At 62.5% G+C, this 19,721-nt stretch overlaps 1 protein-coding gene across 1 annotated transcript in view; it reads left to right on the top strand.

Moving 5' to 3' along the window:
• Positions 1-6,505: 6,505 nt before the first annotated feature.
• ZC3H3 (zinc finger CCCH-type containing 3) overlaps positions 6,506-19,721 on the top strand; it is a 91,425-nt gene continuing 78,209 nt past the window's right edge. Inside the window, exons 1-3 of the mRNA XM_032415845.1 lie at positions 6,506-6,582; positions 7,982-9,299; positions 10,344-10,540. Of these exons, the coding sequence (XP_032271736.1) occupies positions 6,537-6,582; positions 7,982-9,299; positions 10,344-10,540 (1,561 nt within the window). The 5' untranslated portion in view covers positions 6,506-6,536. The remainder of the gene's footprint in view (positions 6,583-7,981; positions 9,300-10,343; positions 10,541-19,721) is intronic.

The raw sequence follows: 19,721 nt of genomic DNA, 5'->3' as shown, positions 1-19,721 counted from the left end.
CAGCCTCACCCCTCCTCTCCTAGCTGGGCTCAAAAGAAATGAAAACAAAAGCTCACACCAAAACCTGCCCGTGAAGGCTCACACAGCATTATTTGAAAAAACCAAAATGTAGAAACAACCCAAATGTCCATCAGCTGAGTAAAGGGCACGTGACATCCGTCCTCGGGAAGACCTAGGAGAGAAGGGCCGTCAGCCCTCGGAAGGCAGGAAGGACTGACGCGCTGCGACCCGAATGGGCACGGGTGGGCCTCCAAAGCAGCAGATCCACAGACAGTAGACGAGCGGCGGCCGGGGCGGTGGGGGGGCGGGGGTCAAAGCTAATACGTACATGGTTTCTTTTGAGGGGACGAAATCCTCTACAATCAATTGTGGTGCTGGTTTCTGACTCTGGATACGCTAAGGCCCGTGGAGTTTTGCACCTCAAGTGGGTGGATCGCGTGGTATGTGCGTTACGTCAATAAAGCTGTCACTGAGAAAATCTGGGGTCGGGCTTCCACACGCAGGCGGCCACCAGCCCCTCAGCGCCCCTGTTGTCCGGCTTGTGAGACTCGCACCCCGCGGGCTCCTTCTGCCACCGCGTCCTGCTCGCGCTGACCCGGGACGCTCCCGAGCCCTCACCAGAGCCCCTCCGGCGGGCCTCGCACACCCTGAGGCTCCCGCACGCTCGGCCACTCAGTCCGCACACAAGCCCGTAAGCCGTCCCTGGGCGTCATGAGGCCGCCGGGGTGGCTCCTGTCCCCAGGCCCCGAGCCCGGGGCGCAGGCCTGAGGGCTCTCCGGGCCGGCGGGTACAGGTGCTGCTTGGCGCGGGGCCCCGTCTGCTGGTGTGAAGAGGTGCCCTCGGCAGCGGGGGGGCCCCGAGAGCCTGAGGAGCTCGGCTGGGAGTGTGCGTGTGTGTGCGTGTGTGCACGCGCAGGTCTGTGTTCGCGTGTACATGTGTTCATACGTGTCTTGCGTGTGCGGATACGTGTGTCCGTACACGTTGGTTGCGTCATGTGCCATCATGTGTCGGGGGCCGCAAGGCCTAGTACGGCCTCGGCTGTCGGTGCCGGGAGGCTGTCCTACCTGGGCTCCTCTCTCCTGCAGGCAGCCTGCTGCTTTCCCTGCTCCTGCACGCGGCCACCCCGGGCACTGGGTCTGAGGCAGGGGTGCCAGGCAGGAGCCATCCGTGGGCGGGAGGGGCGGCGCGCTGGCCACGTTGGCCATGGCAGCCACGGACGGTGGCACACAGTGCCCACCTGCCTTGAGGCCGTTACCTGGGGCTGCTACGCCTCAGGCTGGGTGGGGTGGGGCCAGGGCACGGCTGCTGTTCCCATTTTCAGTTCTTCAGCAATAACCAAAACAAGAGGGACTCCTGACTCCTGCCAGAGGACAGAGGTCAGCCTGACGGGGCAGGAGAGAGCCTGCTGGGGAGAAAAGGTGGAAAGAAGGTGGGAGGGGCCGGCCCTGCACCCCATCCCCTCCCTGGCTCCCATTCAAGAGGCGAAGGGTGGGCGCCAGGAACTCTGGGGCGCCATTCTGTCCTCCTCGAGCCCTAGGTTACGCTGAGGTAGGTAAGGCCGCCCGGCCAAGGCCTGGGGGTCCACAGCTAGAGAGCACACACGTCTCTGAGGGCAAGCTGTGACCCCGGACGGAGCCAGGGAAGGCACTTCCGTCTGTGCGCCTGGAGGGGTCAGCAAGGCCGGCCGCCCCAAGGTGGAGGAAGCTCTGGGCAACCAGGGACTCGGCCTCCACCCACCGGGTGTGCGGGGCTGGTGCAGGGCGTGGCAGTGGCAATCCAGCGCAGACCCTGCCCTGGGGGTGACCAGCCCCTGGCAAAGGGCTTTCAGATCCCAGAGATAACCCAGAGAGCTCTGGCGGGAGCGGCCCCATCGCGGAGGGGATGGGCGATGGCCTGAGGCAGCTGAATTCCAGGCTCAGGGTGGCGCGCACCAGGGCCGGCGCCGGGGGCAGCAGGTTCCGCGGGTCCGCGATGGGGGCCCGTGCAGCGCCCCCCACCCCCACCCGCCCGTGAGTGGGAGCCACCCAGGCCCGCTCCACCCAGCGCCGACCCTTCCAGGGACATTCCCCGGCTTCCCGCGGTGCCGGGAAGTCGGCGCCCACGCCCTCCGCAGGCTCCCCCGGGGGCTGGGCTCCCCTTCCTCCCGCCCGGTGCCTACGTCTCTGTCCCGCCCTCGGGGCCACTGGGAGCCCTTGCTGGCGGCTGCTGCAGGGCCAGACGGTGCTAAGCGCAGACAGAAGCCCCAGAAGTCCCATCTTTTGGGGACTGAGTCCCCCGTGGGGCATCCCTCCCGCCAGCGCCACGGCCACCCGTCAATAGCCCGGACGCTGGGGCGCATCTGCCCAGCATTGCTCAGTCAACGGTGGGCAGATCTCCGGGGGGGTGGGGGGGACGGGTCAGCCCCAGAGCAGGGCAGTGTCAGTTCAGGGGTGCCCCAGGAGTCAGGAGGGGCATGGGTGGCAGGAAGGCAGCAGGGCCGCTGCTTCCTTTCAGAGTCCCCTGCCCTGGGATCTGCTGTGATATCTCTGGTCCCCTGAGCTGTCTGCCTGCTGGGGCGGGGGCCACAGAAGCCCGTCCCACCCCAACGGGGCCTCTGCCCGAGGACGCGCACCCCTTGCTCTTGCTTCTGGTTTTCCGAGCCTCACTCTGCCCCAGCTGGGAGAAGCGCTCACTGCTGGAGTCCAGGCCTCGCTGGGGCAGGAGGGGAGTAGTTATCCACTGGACACTAGTGCTGAGGTTCGCTCAGTACTGGGCCTGCGGAGGGTGGTCTTCGTGAGATTCATCCATCCTGGTCCCTGAGAGCCTTGTGGAAATGCTGCGATTCTGGGAACAGGAGACCGAAACACTTTTCTCCCAGAAGGATCTGGCCCAGAGGGTCTGAGAGTCGTGCTTTCTGGCGAGGGTTAGGTGTGGGGTGGATGCTGGGGTGAAGCAGGGGTCCATAGGGCCCCTGAGAGCATTTGTCTTCCACAGTAACGTCCTGCTCCCTTCTCTCTGGGATGAAAGGTGAGGGGGCATCCATGGGGTAGTGGTCCCAGCCTGCCCACCACCTGTTCCCACCTGAGGACTCCCACCTGCTTGCATATCTAGAGGGAAGGAGTTGGCAGGAGGGTCCCCAAGGGCTGGGTGGGGGGAAGCAGATAACGCAGGACAGACTGGACATTTTGTGCGTATTCCCTGACAAAAGTGCGCTTGGCTACACCGCATTCCCTTTGGGGAGGTGCTGCGCCCCGGGGTAGCTTTATGCTGTGGGGCCGGGCGGAAGCGGCTGTGGTGGGACGAGCTCAGGAAGGAAGCAGCCTGCCTGGGCTGCAGGGCAGAGAAAACACGCAAAGGGAAAGGGGAAGCTGGGTGTGGGAGAAGGTGGGGGCCGCCAGGGCTCGGGGAGAAGACAGCCCTGCGAGGAGAGAGAAGTTCTTCACAACGGACACGGGCACCTGGGCAGCCCTCTGGGAAGGAGCACCTCGGGGTGGGGGAGAAAGGCTGCCGGCAGTGTGGGTGGTCAGCAAGAAGACAGCACGGCGGGGGAGACGGCCACCCAGCGGCCGGCCCAGGATGTGCAGGATGGGGGAGGCCCAGACAAGGACCTGTCCCTCAGATGGAAGTGACCCCGGAGACGGTTGTGGCACCTGAGTGTGCTGATGTCGACACCAGAGCGGGGCCTGGCATGCTGTCAAGAGCTATGAACAGGCTAAGTATTTTTGTCTGGTGTTCATACAGAATGTGTCATTTGAGGGGAATTCCTAAAAATGCAATTACTCAGAAAGTACTCAGGGTCTTGGCCCACGTTGCAAATCGCCCTTCAGAAAGGCTATGCCGATGTCCAGAGTAAGCAGTGAGTTTCTGCCCCCCTGACCCCCTGAGCCAACACTGAAGGCAGATTGGTTTCATTTTTGCCAGTCTGATGGGCGTCAACGAGTTCTGAATGTAACTGTTAAGATAGGTTTTAGTAGGTTAACTGTGACAGCACTTACATCCTACTTACAGTTTCTCAGCCCTAGGAGACGAATCTCCACACCGTGCATCCTCTTGGCAAGCGGCTGGGCTCTCCTCTCCGCCACCCCTGGACCGGACAGCTTGTCCAGACACCCCTGGTCCAGACGCAGAAGAGAACAGGCTCAGTGCTAGACTCACGAATCTCGGTTTGTGCTGTGTAAGAAATTACCCCAAACCTTAGTGGTGTCAACAACATCTGCTCATTCACTCATAGATGCGTGAGTTGCTCTAAATTATGCCATTAGGCTGGACACAGCTGAAATGGATCATCTCTGCTCCACGGGGTATCGCCTGGGTTCACGGCTTTGGAGTTAGCTGGCAACTAATCCTCTCACGTGTCTGGCTGATGGCTGACCATCAAAAGGGTCAGTGGTATAACTGGACACGTGCTGTCCCTCCTCTATCCAGCCAGCCCCAACTCATTCACAAGGTGATGGTTGTAGGGTTCTCAAGAGAAGGAACACAAGTCAAGCCCAAAGGAGTGCTTTTCAAGATCCCTCGTGGGAAATTTCATCTCACTCACTGAGAATGCCCCTCCCCTGCCCTCAGAGTTTTGCCAAAACCTAAGGATCTTACACCAGTCCTGATACATAAGTCACCCTGAGCCTGTCCAAAAGGCCTCCCTCCTAGGGTGCCTCTGGCTGCTTGTGGGGGAGGAAGAGGGAAGGGGACAGATGGACACTCTAGTTAGGGTTCAGCCAGGACAGTGGCAGTGGGAGAGGAGGAGGGGAGGACAGAGGATGGCCAGGCCTGGGTGGTACTTGCAAAGGGACCAGAAAGGGCACAGGAAGTAAAGATGGTTCCAGATCGGTTGTGCCTCCCCTCAAAGACATCTGGGTTGGGAGGGATGCCCAGCTGGGGTTCCGCCCCATGCCAGCCGGCCAGGGCAGGCTGCTCTTCTCAGCCTGGCATGCCACCACTGCAGAAGAGTCCTTCAGACTGTCCATCGCTGTCTGCGAAGTGGGGCAGCACTCAGCCCTGGAGGAGCTGAGGCACTAACCTGGAGGCGGGTCGTGGGCGGTCACCTCCAGCAGACAGCGCCTGTGAACCACTTGCATCATTGTTGGCATATGTTTTGCTTCTACATGTGGCATAAGCCACAATTATTTTTTATGGAAAACTTCATGAATTCGTGTGTCATCCTGGTGCAGGGGCCATGCCAGTCTGCCACAGTGAGCGCTGATGGTATGTTATCATTGTCACTATTCACACTTTTATTATTTTTGCTGTAACTCTTTATTTTAGAGGATGTAAGAAAGGAGGGTTAACATTTACTAGCAAACTTGCACTTCCTGCCCTCTGCATGTATGTGTCTCCGCGCCACATCATCTCCCTTCCGCCTGAAGAATTTCCCGTAACACTGGCTATTGTGCAGGTCTGTGGCAAACACGTTCTGTCCGTTTCATTTTATTGTGGTAAAAAAAATCACAACATAGAAGTTGTCCCATGACTATTTTCAAGTGTCCAATTCAGTGGCATTAAGTACATTCCCAATACTGCACGGTCATCATCCTGTCTGTCCACAACTTCCTCGGGGCTCCAAACAGAAACCCTGACTAAGCACTTGGTCTCCATTCCCCCTCCCACAGCCCTTGTCACCTCTGGCCTGCTTGCGGGCTGTCAGTTGGCCTACTCTGGACAGTTCTCATAAATGGAATCCTGCGCTAGTTGCCCTTCTGTGACTGGCGTCCTGAGCATCACGCGGCTGAGGCTGGCCCATGGGGCAGCAGAGCCTCCCTCCGCAAGGCTAACTCGGCGCGCTGCGGGGGAGCCCGCACGGATGGCGGGCGACTGCGAACCGGGCTTCCCGAACAGGGCCGTGCAAGCGGGGCGTGCGTCCCTGCCCTCACTCTCACTTCTCTAGGGCGCCCGCCCGGGGCAGGGAATCGCTGGGTCATGTGCTACTATTCCTAATTTTTTGAGGAACCTCCAGACTGCCTTCCCCGCAGCTGCACCATTTCACACCCCCCAGCAGTGCACAAATCTGTGTGCACCTGTTTGTTCCCGACCCAGGGGCTCCTCGTTCTCGGTCTTCCCCTGCCCGAGCCCACGGAGCAGCGTTAACAGCGCCACCAGGTCGCCCCCGCAGAGCCTCCGGAGTCTAACTCTCCGCGGCTCCCGGTCTCGTCCTACAGGGAACGACAGCCCGCGCGGCCCGGGTGCCAGCTGCGGCCGCCCCAGGTCCGGCCCACCCCGCTCGGTCGCCGCCCCGTCCCGGTGCGCTTGCGCCACTTGCCGGCGCTCCCTACTGACGTAGTCCCGGCCCTCGCTCTGCGCGCGCGCGGCCCCGCCTTTCCGCAGCCGTTGCCAGGACGACGGCCCGTCCCTCGCGGCCCAGCCAACGCCCGGGCCTGGCTGCAGTGCGCAGTCTCGGCGCTCCCGCGGGCCCCGCCCCGCCCCCGGCCCGGCCCGGCCCGGCCCAGCCCGGCCCGACTCCGCCCCGACTCCGCCCCGCCCCCCGCCCCGCCCCGCCCGAGGGGGAAAACAGTCGCGCGGCGATGACGTCGCGGGGGCCTGGCCGGGCGTCGCGGACTCGGGAGATGGAGGAAAAGGAGCAATTACGGCGACAGATCCGTCTCCTGCAGGGTGGGTCGGGCCGGGCCCCGGGCGCGCGTCCCTCTCTTTACCCTGACCTCACGGCGGGCCCCTGCCCGCCTCCCCGAAGGGGGTCGCTCTCCGCCTGCGGTCTCGACGGCCGGGTCGGGTCGGGTGGGGAGGGGGTTGGGCCGGGGAGGCGGTGGGGGACCTGGAGGGGCATCCGGGCCGGTCGGGGTCAGCCCCTTGCCCGAGTTTCGCCAGACGGGTAGTGCGGCTCCTTCAGGCGCTGCGGCGGTGGCGGCGGGGCCGTCGCTTAGTAACCGACGGGAGGCGCCCCCCCCCCGCCATGGGCGGGCCCTCCTCGGCGCCCTCTCGCTCCCGGTGCCAGACAGTGGGGCGGAGGGCTTGTCCGTGCGCGGCGGGGCAGAAGCCCTGGAGTCTCGTTTGGCTGCTTCCCGCCCCACACCCACATTCCCCCTGGTGTTCCAGGCCCCGACTCCCCAGGCCTAGTTTCCCAACTTTTCCATTTTTAGACCCTACTTGAGGTTTCTGTACTTAAAAATTTTCCCGTTTAAAGTTATTTCCTTAAAGAGAAGACTTGAGGAATTGGAAAGCGGGTGTGGGGGAGAGTCCAGGCCGGCGGTCCAGCCTGTGAGGAGGCTTCTTGGGCTCCTGCGTGCGCGGGGGTGTCAGCTTTCTTTGGGCCTGGGGACAGGACTCTGATGGGGGAGCGTGTAAGTGAGGGGCCAGCACTGGTTTGCTGGTTGAGCGCTCACCCCCTGGGTGGTTCCGCTGAGGCCTGTACCCCTCCTGCCCCGGGCCGACTCTGCAGGGGCTTCCTTGGACCACCTGTGCTGGCGCTGGCGTCAGCCCACTGTCGGGGCTCCAGTCAGGCCTCTTCTCCCCTTGGAGGAGGACAGTGTGACATTCTTGTCAACCGTGGATGCTCACGGGTGTCCGTTGTCTTATGCTCATTGTCCGTGTGCCAGGCTGGGAGATTATTAAGGTGCACCCCTGCCCCGGTTCCTCGGTGGGCAAGCCACAGGGCCCCTGCGGCTGACTGGCTCCCTCGCCGAGGCGTTACGGCATGGGTCCTTGCTGGTACCTTCGTGTCGAGTGACGCATCCCCTCAAAGGAGTGTGGCAGCAGTATAATAATATTCCTGGTAAATTAGGGGTATCATGCCACGGGTGCATTTTTAGGGTAAACAACCAGAAATAGGACTGAAGTATAACTGGTGGGAAAAGGCTCATGGAAGAGATGGGCCGAGGGAACGTCCATGGCTCTCAGGCTCTAGGGGCTGCCTGTCCTGCGCTGCGGCCTGGCAGGGGCTCAGGAGTGAGGGGGGCTCTGTGGGGCATCTTGTCAGCTGGTGCACTTCCAGGGGACTGTTGTTGATTTTACGCTCACCCTCTGGCTAACTGAGCCTGTGGTTCTGCCTTCTCAGGTCTGATCGATGACTACAAAAACCTCCATGGCAACGGCTCTGCCCCCAGCACCTCGGCTGCCTCCCGGTGGCAAGCACCTGCTTACAGCAGCAGCAGGCCCTTCAGTGCCTGCTACCCTCGCCCAAGCCGGAGGGGCTTCTCCCCGAACCACGGGCCTGCGTGGCGCAAGAAATACTCCCTTGTGAATCGGCCCCCGGGACCCTCAGACCCACCCGGTGACTGTGCTGTGCAGCTGCCCCTCAGGGCTGGGGGCAGCCAGGGTCCTGACCCCCAGCAGTATGTCCTGGAGAGGCAGGTGCAGCTTAGTTCAGATCAGAACATGGTCATCAAAATCAAACCACCATCAAAACCGGGTTCGGCTAGTGCTGCAGGGGTCCCTCGGGGCTCCTTGGAAGAATTTGAGGACCCCCCCTGGAGCGACCACAGGCCTCAGGAGGGTGAGGGCGAGCCCCCGGGTGGACAGCGGCAACCCCCAAAGCCAGGAAGAGTCAAGGGGAGCTGTGGTGCAGAGGACCCCCTTCTGGTCTGCCAGAAGGAGCCTGGCAAGCCTCGGGTCGTGAAGTCCATGAGCAGCATGAGTGACAGCCCCTCAGAGCCCCGGCGGACTGTCAGTGAGAGTGCAGTTGCCGTCAAGGCACGCTTCGCGGCGTCCACCCTGCCCCAGCGCAGTAGCCTGGCTGTGGGCCGGAAGGTGGGCTCACACTCTGTGTCCAGCTGTGCCGCCCAGCTCCTCGGAGATGGGAGAGTGAATGCTGGCCACACAGATCAGCCAGCTTCCGCTGGTGTGGTGGCCGGCCCAGCTAGACCAGCTTCCGGACCCAGGCAGGCCCGGGAGTCCTCACTGCTTGTGTCCTGTCGAACCAACAAGTTCCGGAAAAACAACTACAAGTGGGTGGCCGCTTCAGCGAAGAGCCCCCGGGCCACTCGGAGGGCCCTCAGTCCCAGAGCAGCCTCAGAGAATGTGGGCAAGGCCCCCTTTGGCACAGCAGAACAAGTGGAGAAGCCACAGCTCAGAGCTGATCCGGATGCCAAGCCCAGGAGGTCGGCTGCGTCCTCCACGGCTGGGGCCTCCCCCAGCAAGTACAAGTGGAAAGCATCCAGCCCCTCGGCCTCCTCATCCTCCTCCTTCCGTTGGCAGCCAGAAGCTGGTAGCAAGGACCGTGCCTCCCAGCTCTCTCCAGTCCCATCTCGGTCCCCCTCGGGGGACAGACCAGCAGTGGGACCCAGCAGTTTGAAGCCCCTCTTCAGCGAGACCCCACTCTCGGCTTACAAAGTGAAGAGCCGCACCAAGATCATCCGGAGGCGGGGAAGTGCTAGGTAGGTGCCCCTGCCACCACCCCAGGTTCTGTCTGGGCGGGCACAGGGCCAGGCCCAGGCCTCTAAGCTCCCTGCTTGGTACCCAGAGCCCGTGGGGGGCCCAGCTGCAGGAGTGTGGGGGGAGAAGCAGCAGCTGCTGCTGGGTCAGGCCTGGCTGGTGGCATCCGTGTGCCCAGTACCAGTGGGGCTGAGCAGCGGGCTCGGCCAGTGAGGACAGGTGGAGGCAGGTGCCGACAGGCCGCCCCTCTGTCCTGTTGGTGAGAGACCAGAGGCTGCTGGGGCAGCTTTGGTTCGGGGTCTGCGGGCTTTGTGGATGATAGCTTTATTCCCGGGCCAGACACTGGGTGAGCAAACCGAGGGGCCACCGGGGAGGAAGTCTGCCCCCTTGGCGGCCAAGTGACCAGGTGATGTCACTTCCCTGGCCCTCCACCCTCAAGGACTGTGAGGAGGCTAAAAAATGGCATTGAGGCTCAGCGCTTGGTCTGGGGTCAGGGGCTTAGTCACGGCAGCTGTTAGCTGCAAGGGCAGAGAGCTGTTCCCGCTGAGTCCCGCCCTGGAGGTCCTCCTGCTGCCTGACCCTGGTCTTCGGCCACGTTGTGTGGGCTCCCCCGCCTTTCCTGTACGTGGCCCTTCTCTGTGTCAGCTGTGCTGGAAGGGCAGCCGTGAGAACTAGTCCCTCCTGCCGCGATGGCTGGGGAGCTGGGGGCAGCCCCTTCTCTGCTGTGGCTCCTTAGGGCCTCCCCCAGCCCCACGGGAGAGTTCATCTGGCCTGGGGAGCCGGAGGAGACCTGGTGCACATGCACCGGGGGGGGGGGGCGGGGGGGCCACCCTCCCTCTGAGCCGGCTCCAGGCTCTGCAGGGGAGGGGAGGGTGGCAGCTCTCAGACAGCCGCTGCTGGTTAGGTGCGAGGGCTGGGACCCACGGGAGCTGGCTGCCTCCTGGGGTGGATTCCATGGTGCCGGGGTCTGGGTGGGCGAGGCTGGAAGGGGACAGCCGCCCCACGGGGGGAGCCCATTGCGAGCTGCCTGCTTTTTGTCTCTGCAGCCTTCCTGGGGACAAGAAGAGCAGCCCCCCACCTGCTGCCACTGCTAAGAGCCAGTTCAGCCTGCGGCGGAGGCAGGCCCTCCGGGGAAAGAGCAGCCCCATTCTGAAGAAGACGCCCCTCAAGGGCCTGATGCAGGTCACCAGGCACCGGCCGTGCTGCCTGCCTCCAGGCCGGGCCCACCTCCCCGCCAAGGAAGGTATGGCCGGGAGGAGGGGTTCTGGAAGGCTCGCTGAGCCGGCTCTGGGAGCCTCCCCTCTCGCTCCGTCTGCACTGGCGCTGCTCGCCTGTCAGGAACCACCTTCAGCACCCACCGCGCTCTGGCAGCGCTCCAGCCCGAGAGCTCTGCGCGGGGGGCAGGGGCTGGCTTGGGCTGGGGAGCAGAGAGGAGCTGGGCCACTGTACCCCGCACTGGGTGGGGGAGCTGCGCTGGGCAGGCGTGTGGCGGCCTTTTTAGTGCGTCTCTTCTGTAGACCTAGTCACATCCGTCGTGGTGGAAGGAGCCAGAAAGTGGATGAGAGGGTGGGAGCCACGCAGGCCTGCAGGGAGAGGGGTGGTTTATGCTGCCCGGGGCTCCCCTACCCTAGGCCTCTGCCGCCTGTCCTGGGCCTGTCCTCCTCTCCCTGTCGGTTGCTGCCTCTTTCTCCAGAACCCTGAGCTGGCCTGGGAGGAGTCCGCGTTGCGCACTTCCTGAGTCGCGGGTGTTTAGTGAGGGGTGAAGGGTAGTGGGGGCGTCGCGCGCCGTGGTCCCCCGCCCAGTGCGGTGATGGCAGCACCCTGAGGGAACTGGCACACGCCGGTGGTCAGGGGTGGGGGGGTCTCTGGCCGTCGGGGGTAGGGAAGGGGGAGGAGGTCACCTGTGACGCTGTGTCCTGGCGGGCCCGGGCTCCTCCGGGCGGACCGGGTCCCATGGTAGCCCTGTTTTCTCCCCGTTGAGCATCTGGTGGATGCGTGGCAATGGCTGTCCAGGCTGAGGCACATGGAGTCTGGAGGTGATGGGGTTTGGGCCCTGCGCAGTCGGACTTGGGACTTGTGCCCTAATGGCTATTTTTTTTTTTTTTTTTTTTTAAAGATTTTATTTATTTATCTGAGAGAGAGAATGGGAGACAGAGAGCATGAGAGGGGAAGGGTCAGAGGGAGAAGCAGACCCCCCGCTGAGCAGGGAGCCCGATGTGGGACTCAATCCCGGGACTCCAGAATCATGACCTGAGCCGAAGGCAGTTGCTTAACCAACTGAGCCACCCAGGCGCCCCAGCTAATGGCTATTTTGTGCCGGGCATTTGGGGAGCCCACAGAGGAGCCAGCAGGCCTTTGTCCGGGCGGAGGCGGTGCCTGGCAGAGCCGAGCGCCTGCATGGGAGCTGGTGGCGGAAGAGCGGGGCGTGGGGGCCACGAGAAGGTGTGAGAAGTGAGGCTGGAGGGTGCTGGCCACCCACCTGCCCTCTGGCTGCCACGGTGAGTGTGGACCTGGACACAGGTGGACAGAGCAAAGGGAGCCCCACGGTGTCCCCTGGTGGCCACGGCGAGGGGGCTGAATTGAGGCTTGGGCTACGGCTGCAGGACTTACTGGGAGCGGACAGAAGGCTGTGGATGGACCGATGGCCAGGCTGTCCCAGGCCTGACGGGGGAGGACAGGGAGGACGGGTTGCGAACGCCCCTCGCTTTGGGAGGCTGGCGGGGGGTGGCTGAGTCCCCAGGGAGGTTGGGGCAGCCCGGAGAGAGGTCAGGAAGTGGTGCCCGGGGGCCTCCGGGCCTTCGCAGGGATTCATGGCTCCGCTCAGCTCCTGTGTCACATGTTGTCTTGGTCGGCAGAGAGGTCCGGCTGAGTGGAGGAGGAGGTGCTGACGGAGGTCTGTCCCCGCAGAAGAGCCGTCACCCGGGGACGGCCACTGTGGGCAGTGACGGTGCTCAGGCTTGGCTGTGGCGGGGGCTGTGTCCACGGGCCCCTTCGCATCCTGCTCCAGGTGCTGGGGCCGCGGAAGGCACGAGGCTCTCCTGAGACCTGCAGCCCAGCCCACGGGCGCTGAGCCATTTCCGTCGTGACTTGCCACAGGGAGAGTGGCTCGGGGCAAATGGAGACGGGGTGGCCGGGCCAGGGGCCTCAAGATGGCGGTATTTCAGTGACTTGAGTTACAGGGATGTGGTGTGAGGTGGCTTGGGGAAGGAGTGTCCCAGTCCGAGGCTGCTTGCCCTGGGACCAGAGCGCTCTGGAGTGCCGGATTCCTGGGCCGCCGCTGGGCGTCAGGCCTCCTCGCTGGGCCTGGAAGCAAGTGCTCGTGGAGCAAGTGCTGAGCTAGGCATTGCGCGGGACAGGGTTACAGCAGATGGGGCCCTGCCAGGGGCTCCCTGTCCTAATGCTGGGGTGGCACTGAGGGGTTGGTGGGGCGTCCCAGGCAGGCACACTTTGACCTCTTCGGTCCATGCTCTTGGTGTTGCCGCCCTCCAGGAGTTGAGCAGAGCTGGCCTTGACTGTGGCCTGGCAGGCCTGTCCTGTCCCTGCTCCCAGGGAACCTGGTTTGGGGGCAGACAGGCCTGAGCCAGACCATGGCCGTCCCCTTTAGCAGGCACCCCGAAGGAAAGAGCGCCACTGGGTTGAGAAGCTCCTCCTGTCTCGTGTGCTGAGGGTCTGCAGCTGAGGAATCCTCTCTAGATGGGGCAAGAGGTGGACAACACCCGGGACCCTGCACACACAGCTGAGCTTTCGCAGCTGCTCCCGGCAGGAGGGCCCTGGCGCGGCCGGGGCTGGAGTGGGGGCTGCCCGAGGCCCGGCTTCCTACAGGGGCTGCTGGCTGGCTGAGGGGCCACTGCGGAGAGCAGGGCCCTGGCCACACGGGGGCTGGCCTCCTCCCATAGTGACGCAGGCCAGGCGTTCTAGGACACTCACTGGCCGCCAGCGGACAGCAGCCTGGAGGGTTGAGGGGCCAGCGGGGACGCTGGGTCTGCAGATTAAAGGGGGCCTGGAAGGTGGTGTGCATCCGCCCGGGAGCTGTGCCTGCAGGCTCGGCCCGCTTGCTTGTGCGCCGAGCTCCGTGGGCCTGGGCTGGCTGGTTCTCTCGTTAGGCCTGGAGCAGTGCCAGGCACAGGCTGGGGGGTGGAGGCTGCCTCCTGCTGGTAGCGTGGGCGCAGTGCGGGCGCCGGTGCGGAGGGGCTGACACGGTCCCTGCCTTCATACTTCTCTCTACTAGGAGGTGAGCGGGTCAGTTTGTGGTTGTAAACGGTTGTGATAACTTGGCACAGACTGCCCTGGGAGGACTGTGAAAGGTGGGGGAGAGTCCTGCTGGGGGAAGGGCTTACAGAAGGCTACCACTCACTCATCCACTTACCCATGCCCTCCATCCATCCATCCTCCATCCATCCATCCATCCATCCGTCCGTCCATCCGTCCGTCTACCCTCCATCCACCATTCATCATACATCTGTCCACCTGTTTATCCACGTATCCATTCCCCCATCTGTTCTTCCCTTGTCTGTCCTCCGTCCATCCCCCATCCATCCCCCATTCATTTGTTCTCTGTCCACCATTTGTCCCCCATCCGTCCCCCCCATCCGTCCAACAAGCAGGCGTGGCGTAGCTCTGGCGCAGGGAAGTGTGCTGGTCCCCGTGGGTACTGTGCACATTGCAGTCATCAAGACAGCTACCTGGGTACTTGTAAATAAGCTGAAAAGATACTCTCGGGTGGTGAACATGCTCAGAGGAAAAGGAAGTGGGGTCACAGAGAGCTGCGGGGAGGGCGGGCAGCTGTAGTCAGGCAGCTGGTGTCTCTGAGGAGGTGACCTCCAAACTGAGGCCTGCATGAGGACAAGGAGGCGTGAACGGTGCGCCTCTCTGCGGGTGACGGGCACAGGTGGGATGAGCTCTCCCATGTTGCAGGAGCAGAGAGAGGTCCTGTGTGGCGGGCGTGGGGGGGGACTGAAGCCAGAGGGAAGGCAGGACCCACATGATGGGAGGGTCCCGTAGGCCACAGTAGGGGGAGGGGGTGGTGCTGGATACAGGAGAGGAGGGACCTGGGAGCTGCATGAATGTGCTCAGGGGTGTGCCGTGGCCGTGTCAGGGGCCCAGGAGTGTCCAGCAGGCCTCGAGGGGACAGTGAGCCAGGAGGAGCCTTCGGAAAGGTCTTGAATGCCGGGCCAAGGAGTGGGGTCCTCATTCTTAGAAGTGGGTAAGGAGCTCGTGGAAGATGCTTGTGCACAGGCCTGAAACGCTGGGCGGGCGGCTCCTGAGACTGGCAGAGGCGGCTTTGGTGGGGACAGGAGTGAGGACAAGCATTTCCCTGGGCTGAGGACTACTAAGGAGTCAGTGGGTGGCTCCCCCATGCACCTCCTTCTGCAAGGTCCACAGGCTTCCTTCTCCCTCCTTCTCCCTCCTTCTCCCTCCTTCTCCCTCCTTCTCCCTCCTTCTCCCTCCTCCTCCCTCCTCCTCCCTCCTCCTCCCTCCTTCTCCCTCCTTCTCCCTCCTTCTCCTTCCTCCTCCCTCCTCCTCCCTCCTTCTCCCTCCTTTCCCTGCTCCACCTTCCTGTCCCCAGGCCCTGGGCAGGCCCCAGCCAGCTGTCGGCTGCCTCCCACACAGGTTTTCATTTGATGCTGTGGACATTTGGGGTGCAGACCCTGGGCTCCGGGGCTCCGGGCCGGCTGGCAGGGCCTCCCTACAGGTGGACAGGCTGCTTCGAAGCTTCTCTTCCCCGTTTCCCCCGACAGATCATTGGCCCAGGTCCAGACTTTCGTGGAAGCTGTGTAGGGGAGGGGCCTGACCCCCGGTGGGCTCCTGCCCAGTGGAGGGAGGCAGGGCGAGGGGCAGGTCCCTTCCCCAGCCCCACCGGGCCGCCAGTGGCCAGCAGAGGGCGCACTCGCCCCTCTTATCCCTCAGTCCACCTCTTTCTGGTAATTGATCGCCTAATTTCCTCTTTATGTGAAAGAAAGCAGATATCAAGTAATTTGTGGCAATAACCTGCTAATGCTAGGCCAGTATCGAAACTCCCCTGTTCATTTCAAGTGGCAGATAAAACACTAATACATAATTATCCTTGCAAATTGGATTGTTTTAAATAACCAGAAGGCTGTGGCCAGGAGAGAGCGGCCCCATCTCCCTGGAGTTCCTGTTCCCGTGTAATTGCCGCGCTCAATCAATTTCCCTGGCATTAGAAATTCCATCACAATCAACATTAAGCTTTATTCATTGTGATGGCTAAGAGCCGGGCCATTTCTCCTCTTTTTCTTAACTGGCAAAATTAATCAGGGAAAAGATTTTAAACATTTACCCGCGCGAAAGAGGTCAGCTCTGCCGCTATATTGCTCAGCAGATAAGGGGGCTAATAAAAAGAAAATTGAATTACTAATGATCACCAGGAACAGAGTATATAAAACCTGGCAATCGCCAGTTCAGGAAAAGGGAGAATCAATTTTCTTGGGACAAGGTGCGCTCATTTTTTATTTTGGCGCATGTTATCAGCAATTTAATTTGAGAGTGCATAAACAGGAGGAAACAGTTAGGGAATAATGAGCCCGGAGGTGTAAAGTGCCGCAGGATATATGCTGTACACAATTTATTTGGCACAACAGATAATCGCTTTAATTGAATTCAGAACTGCATTGTTCAGCAGCAGCGTGGCCGCGGTGCCTTGCGCCTGGGGACTGCGCATTATGAAGATCTGGCCTGACCCCTCCTCCTGCTTTCCCTCCTCGGCCTCTCCTCCCCAGCTCCCCTGCCCTCAGACCCTCCTGCCCGGTTCACCTAGAGTCCTACTTTGGCTGGGGGGTGGGGCAGGCGGCCCCTTGGGGACACCATGTGATCCCCCCACCCCTGTGCTCCCCGCCTCTGCCTCTAGCCTTCCTCCCTTCATTTTTCTCCCGGTGGTGAGTCTGTTGGCAGCTGGGGGGAGTCAAGAGATGATACCCGAGAAAGGGCCCCAGGGGAGCTTCGTTTGCTGAGGACTGGTGGGGTCTACCACATTTTGGCTGCACAGAGACCCTGCTTGATCTGTCTCAGGGCAGACAGACACTGGAGAAAGCAGAGAGAAAAAGCCTTTTATAGACCTCAAAAATGGTTTCCGATTTACCAGCCATGTAATTGTGGCGATTAGTGATCCCAGCTTGTGGTGTTTACGGCGCACACAGCTCCCGTTGGCTCCACTGCAGGGCCTGGCTGTCCCGGGCCCGCTCGGCTTGTCTCCGTCCACACTGGGCCCAGTGCCAGGACTCGGGCCACCCTGAGGCTTCTTGTATGCAGAGTGAGTACTTCCCGGTGCATGGGCACCCGTACCCTAGGCTAGGGGGCTTCATAGCGGCCACGGGACATGGGATTCCTACCCGCCACTTGGAAATGGTGGCCTTGGTGTGCTGAGAAGCCGTGGTTGGGTGGGCAGGTGTCACCTCCCAGAAGTCGCTTGGGTAGGAGGGCCCTTTTGGCTCACCTGCCTGGGACGGTGGTAGCCTGCCCTCCTCCCCCTCCCCTGCCTCATCTTGAGCCTGGGGCCTGGCCCAGGTGCCCAAGATGGCACAGATGAGTGGCTAGTGTGGTGGGTGAAGGTGTGGGTCTGGGAGGTCACTCAGGGCTCCAGGGGCAGGACCGTGGGAAGAGCCCCGTTTTCACGGTGGCCTAGGGAAGACCTGAGGGTTGCTAAGGCTTTCAGTCGAGCCAGGCCTTGCACTGCCACTTCGCCTCTGGGTGAGAGCTTGGCACCCATCGCTCAGGCCGCCATATCGGCCATGTGGTCTGGAGAAGCTGCTGTCCCCTCTGTGCAGATGAGAAGTGGAGTATCCACTCACCCTAGGTCACTGGCAGAAAAGGCAGCTGTGGTCTTGGCCCCTTGTCTGGGTCTCACCAGGTCTTCACCATGCAGCCCCCAGTGACAGACCCTGGTGGTGGTATAGAGCCGGAAGCACCTCTGGCTGGGATCCCCCAGTGTTGGGGGGGCCACCCTGCCACGCCAGCTAGAAGTGGGACACCTAAGGGGGACCCGGGTGGCTCAGTCGGTTAAGCGTCTGACTCTTGATTTCGGCTCAGGTCACGATCTCAGGGTTGTGGGATCGAGCCCCACGTTGGGCTCTGCACTCAGCAGGGAGTCTGCTTGTCCCTCTCCCTCTGCTCCTCCCCTCAGTGCCCACGTGTGCACACTCTTTCTTTTCTTTAAAATGAATAAATAAATAGAAATTTTTTAAAAAAATATTTTATTTATTTATTAGAGAGACAAAGACAGAGCATGAGCAGGGGTGAGGGGCAGAGGGAGAGGGAGAAGCAGGCTTCCCACGGAGCAGGGAGCCCAACGCGGGGCTCGATCCCAGGACCCTGGGATCATGACCTGAGCCGAAGGCAGACGCTTAACGACTGAGCCACCCAGGTGCCCCTAAATAAAATATCTACCACAAAGAAGTGGGAGACCCATTCCCTGTGTCCCAGGTTTCTCCAAGGAAGTACTCAGGGAGTTTCTCCCCACATGAGCTCCCCTTGGACCCCCCCGCCCCTCCCCAGTACCCGGGCCCCTCACCAGGCCCCTTGGGTGGCTGTTGTACCTCCCTCCTAGCCCCAAGGCAGGGCCACACGGTGCTTGTTCAGCAGTGGATCTCTCCGTCTCCCCAGTCCCTGGGTGCAGAGTCTGTGGGCTGTCTTGCTCCTTGCCTACCCCCCTCCTGGCTCCTTAGGCAAGTGCTCCTGGCCCGCTGTCCTGGGGCTTGAAGGGCCCGCCTTGGGTTGTCCCCATGTTCCTGGAGAGGTCAAAGCAGGCCCTCTCAGACTCCTGGGCATCAAAGCCTGTCTGGATGTGCTCAGTTTGTGCAGGGACATTTGTGGGGTTCTTGCTGAGCACGCAGCAGCGTGGGGCTCAGGCTGCACCCACTGCTGTCTCTCCTCTAGCTGCCCCTCGAGCAGCTGCCAGGGGGCGTTTAATGCACTTGTCACTCGGCTCCCTCCTCTGAGGGCTCCAGGTGCGTGCAACAGCCAGCTTTCCCCACCTGCTGGGCCCCGCCCCCCCAACCAGGCCCGTCCCTCTGGCCAGGGTACCCAGGGCAGCCCGAGAGCCCGCTGCTTGCTGCTCGGTAGGCCCGTGTGAGGCCTGTGTTGGCCTCAGGCTGCGGGCAGGTCGGTGGGCAGAGGGGGCAGAGCGGGGCCTAAGGCCGTGCCCTGGACCTCCGCAGGAAGGACGCATGTTCTCACCCCTGGTGCTCGTGGGGCGCTTCGCGAAGCCGGGAGCGGAGGGGTTGCCGGCTTTGAGTGGATGCACCCCCAGCCTGCGCTGCAGCCAGGCTGCTGGGTGGCCCCCCGGGAGGCGGACCGTCGTGGAGTCAGGCTGTCGGGGAGCTCTTGGACTCGAGCGCACGGTGCCCGGGGAGCCCAGCAGCCTGGGGGTGGGGGTGTCGCTGTCTGCCCCGGGCCACCTCTGGGGCGCGACACGGTGCTGGCCTCAGGACCTTCCTGTGGTGCTGGCTAGCTGGTCTCTGCTGGCTTAGCCCAGGGCCACCGGTGGTAGCCTCGTGGGGGAGCGGGACACTTGCAAGGGACACCAGGGACGCCCCGCTCAGGCCCCACGTTGTGGGCAGGGGTGCGGGGCAGTTCTGGCCGCAGCCCCAGGAGGGTCCTGACTCCCGCCGCACAGCTGAAGGGACGATGGAGGCGGGCTTCCTGTGCCACCACGGCAGGGGAGGATGCCAGGGAGGGCCAGGGCTGGGTGACTTCCATGAGGCGCACCCCTTCCGGTCCCCCGGGTGCTGGGAAGCCAGCGTGCGTGCTGGGATCTTGCTGAAGGGCCCTCACTCGCTTCCAGTTTCCACATCTGTGACGGGGCCGAGGGCCGTTTCTAGGGCCATGGTGCTGACCGCAGGAGACGGGTGGCCAGGGGCTTGGGACGGGCCTTGGTGGAAGCCGGCCAGGATGGCTGCTGGAGGTGTCCGCCGCGGAGGGCTCAGCTTTCCGTGGTCGCTCGCTGGTGTGCGCTTGGGTTCAGTTTCACCAGGGCCAACGCGTCAAGAGCGGTTAAATCCGGAGTGCTACTTTCATAAGGGAAAGAGGAAGTGCGAAAGGCAGCCACAGCGATCCTTGGGCCTTGCATAAATTATCAGGCACATTGGAGGCCTCGATTTTAGTTTGTCGGGGCCGTGGTAGTGAATTACTCCACGAGAACTGGCATGGGAGGGCACGTGTGTGCGTGTGTGTGGCGTTCGCGTGGCCCCCGGGCAGGCTTGGAGCCTCTAGGGAAGTCGTGACCACCACCGAGCTGGGGACTCCCAAGTGGTACCCTAAAGTGAGGCCTGCCTGGCTGGAGAAGGGGGGTGATGGCCTCAGGATGACTTGTGTCCCTGGGGAACGGGAGCATCCCTCCGTGGGCCTGGGTCTCCCCAGACTGGGGACACTTGGGCTGCTCCTTGTGTCTGATGGTCGGGCTGCGCTGAGGT

The sequence above is a fragment of the Phoca vitulina genome, unplaced genomic scaffold (assembly GCF_004348235.1).
Source record: "Phoca vitulina isolate PV1807 unplaced genomic scaffold, GSC_HSeal_1.0 scaffold18, whole genome shotgun sequence".
Lineage (NCBI taxonomy): Eukaryota > Metazoa > Chordata > Mammalia > Carnivora > Phocidae > Phoca > Phoca vitulina.
This window is presented reverse-complemented; position numbering and strand designations above follow the sequence as displayed.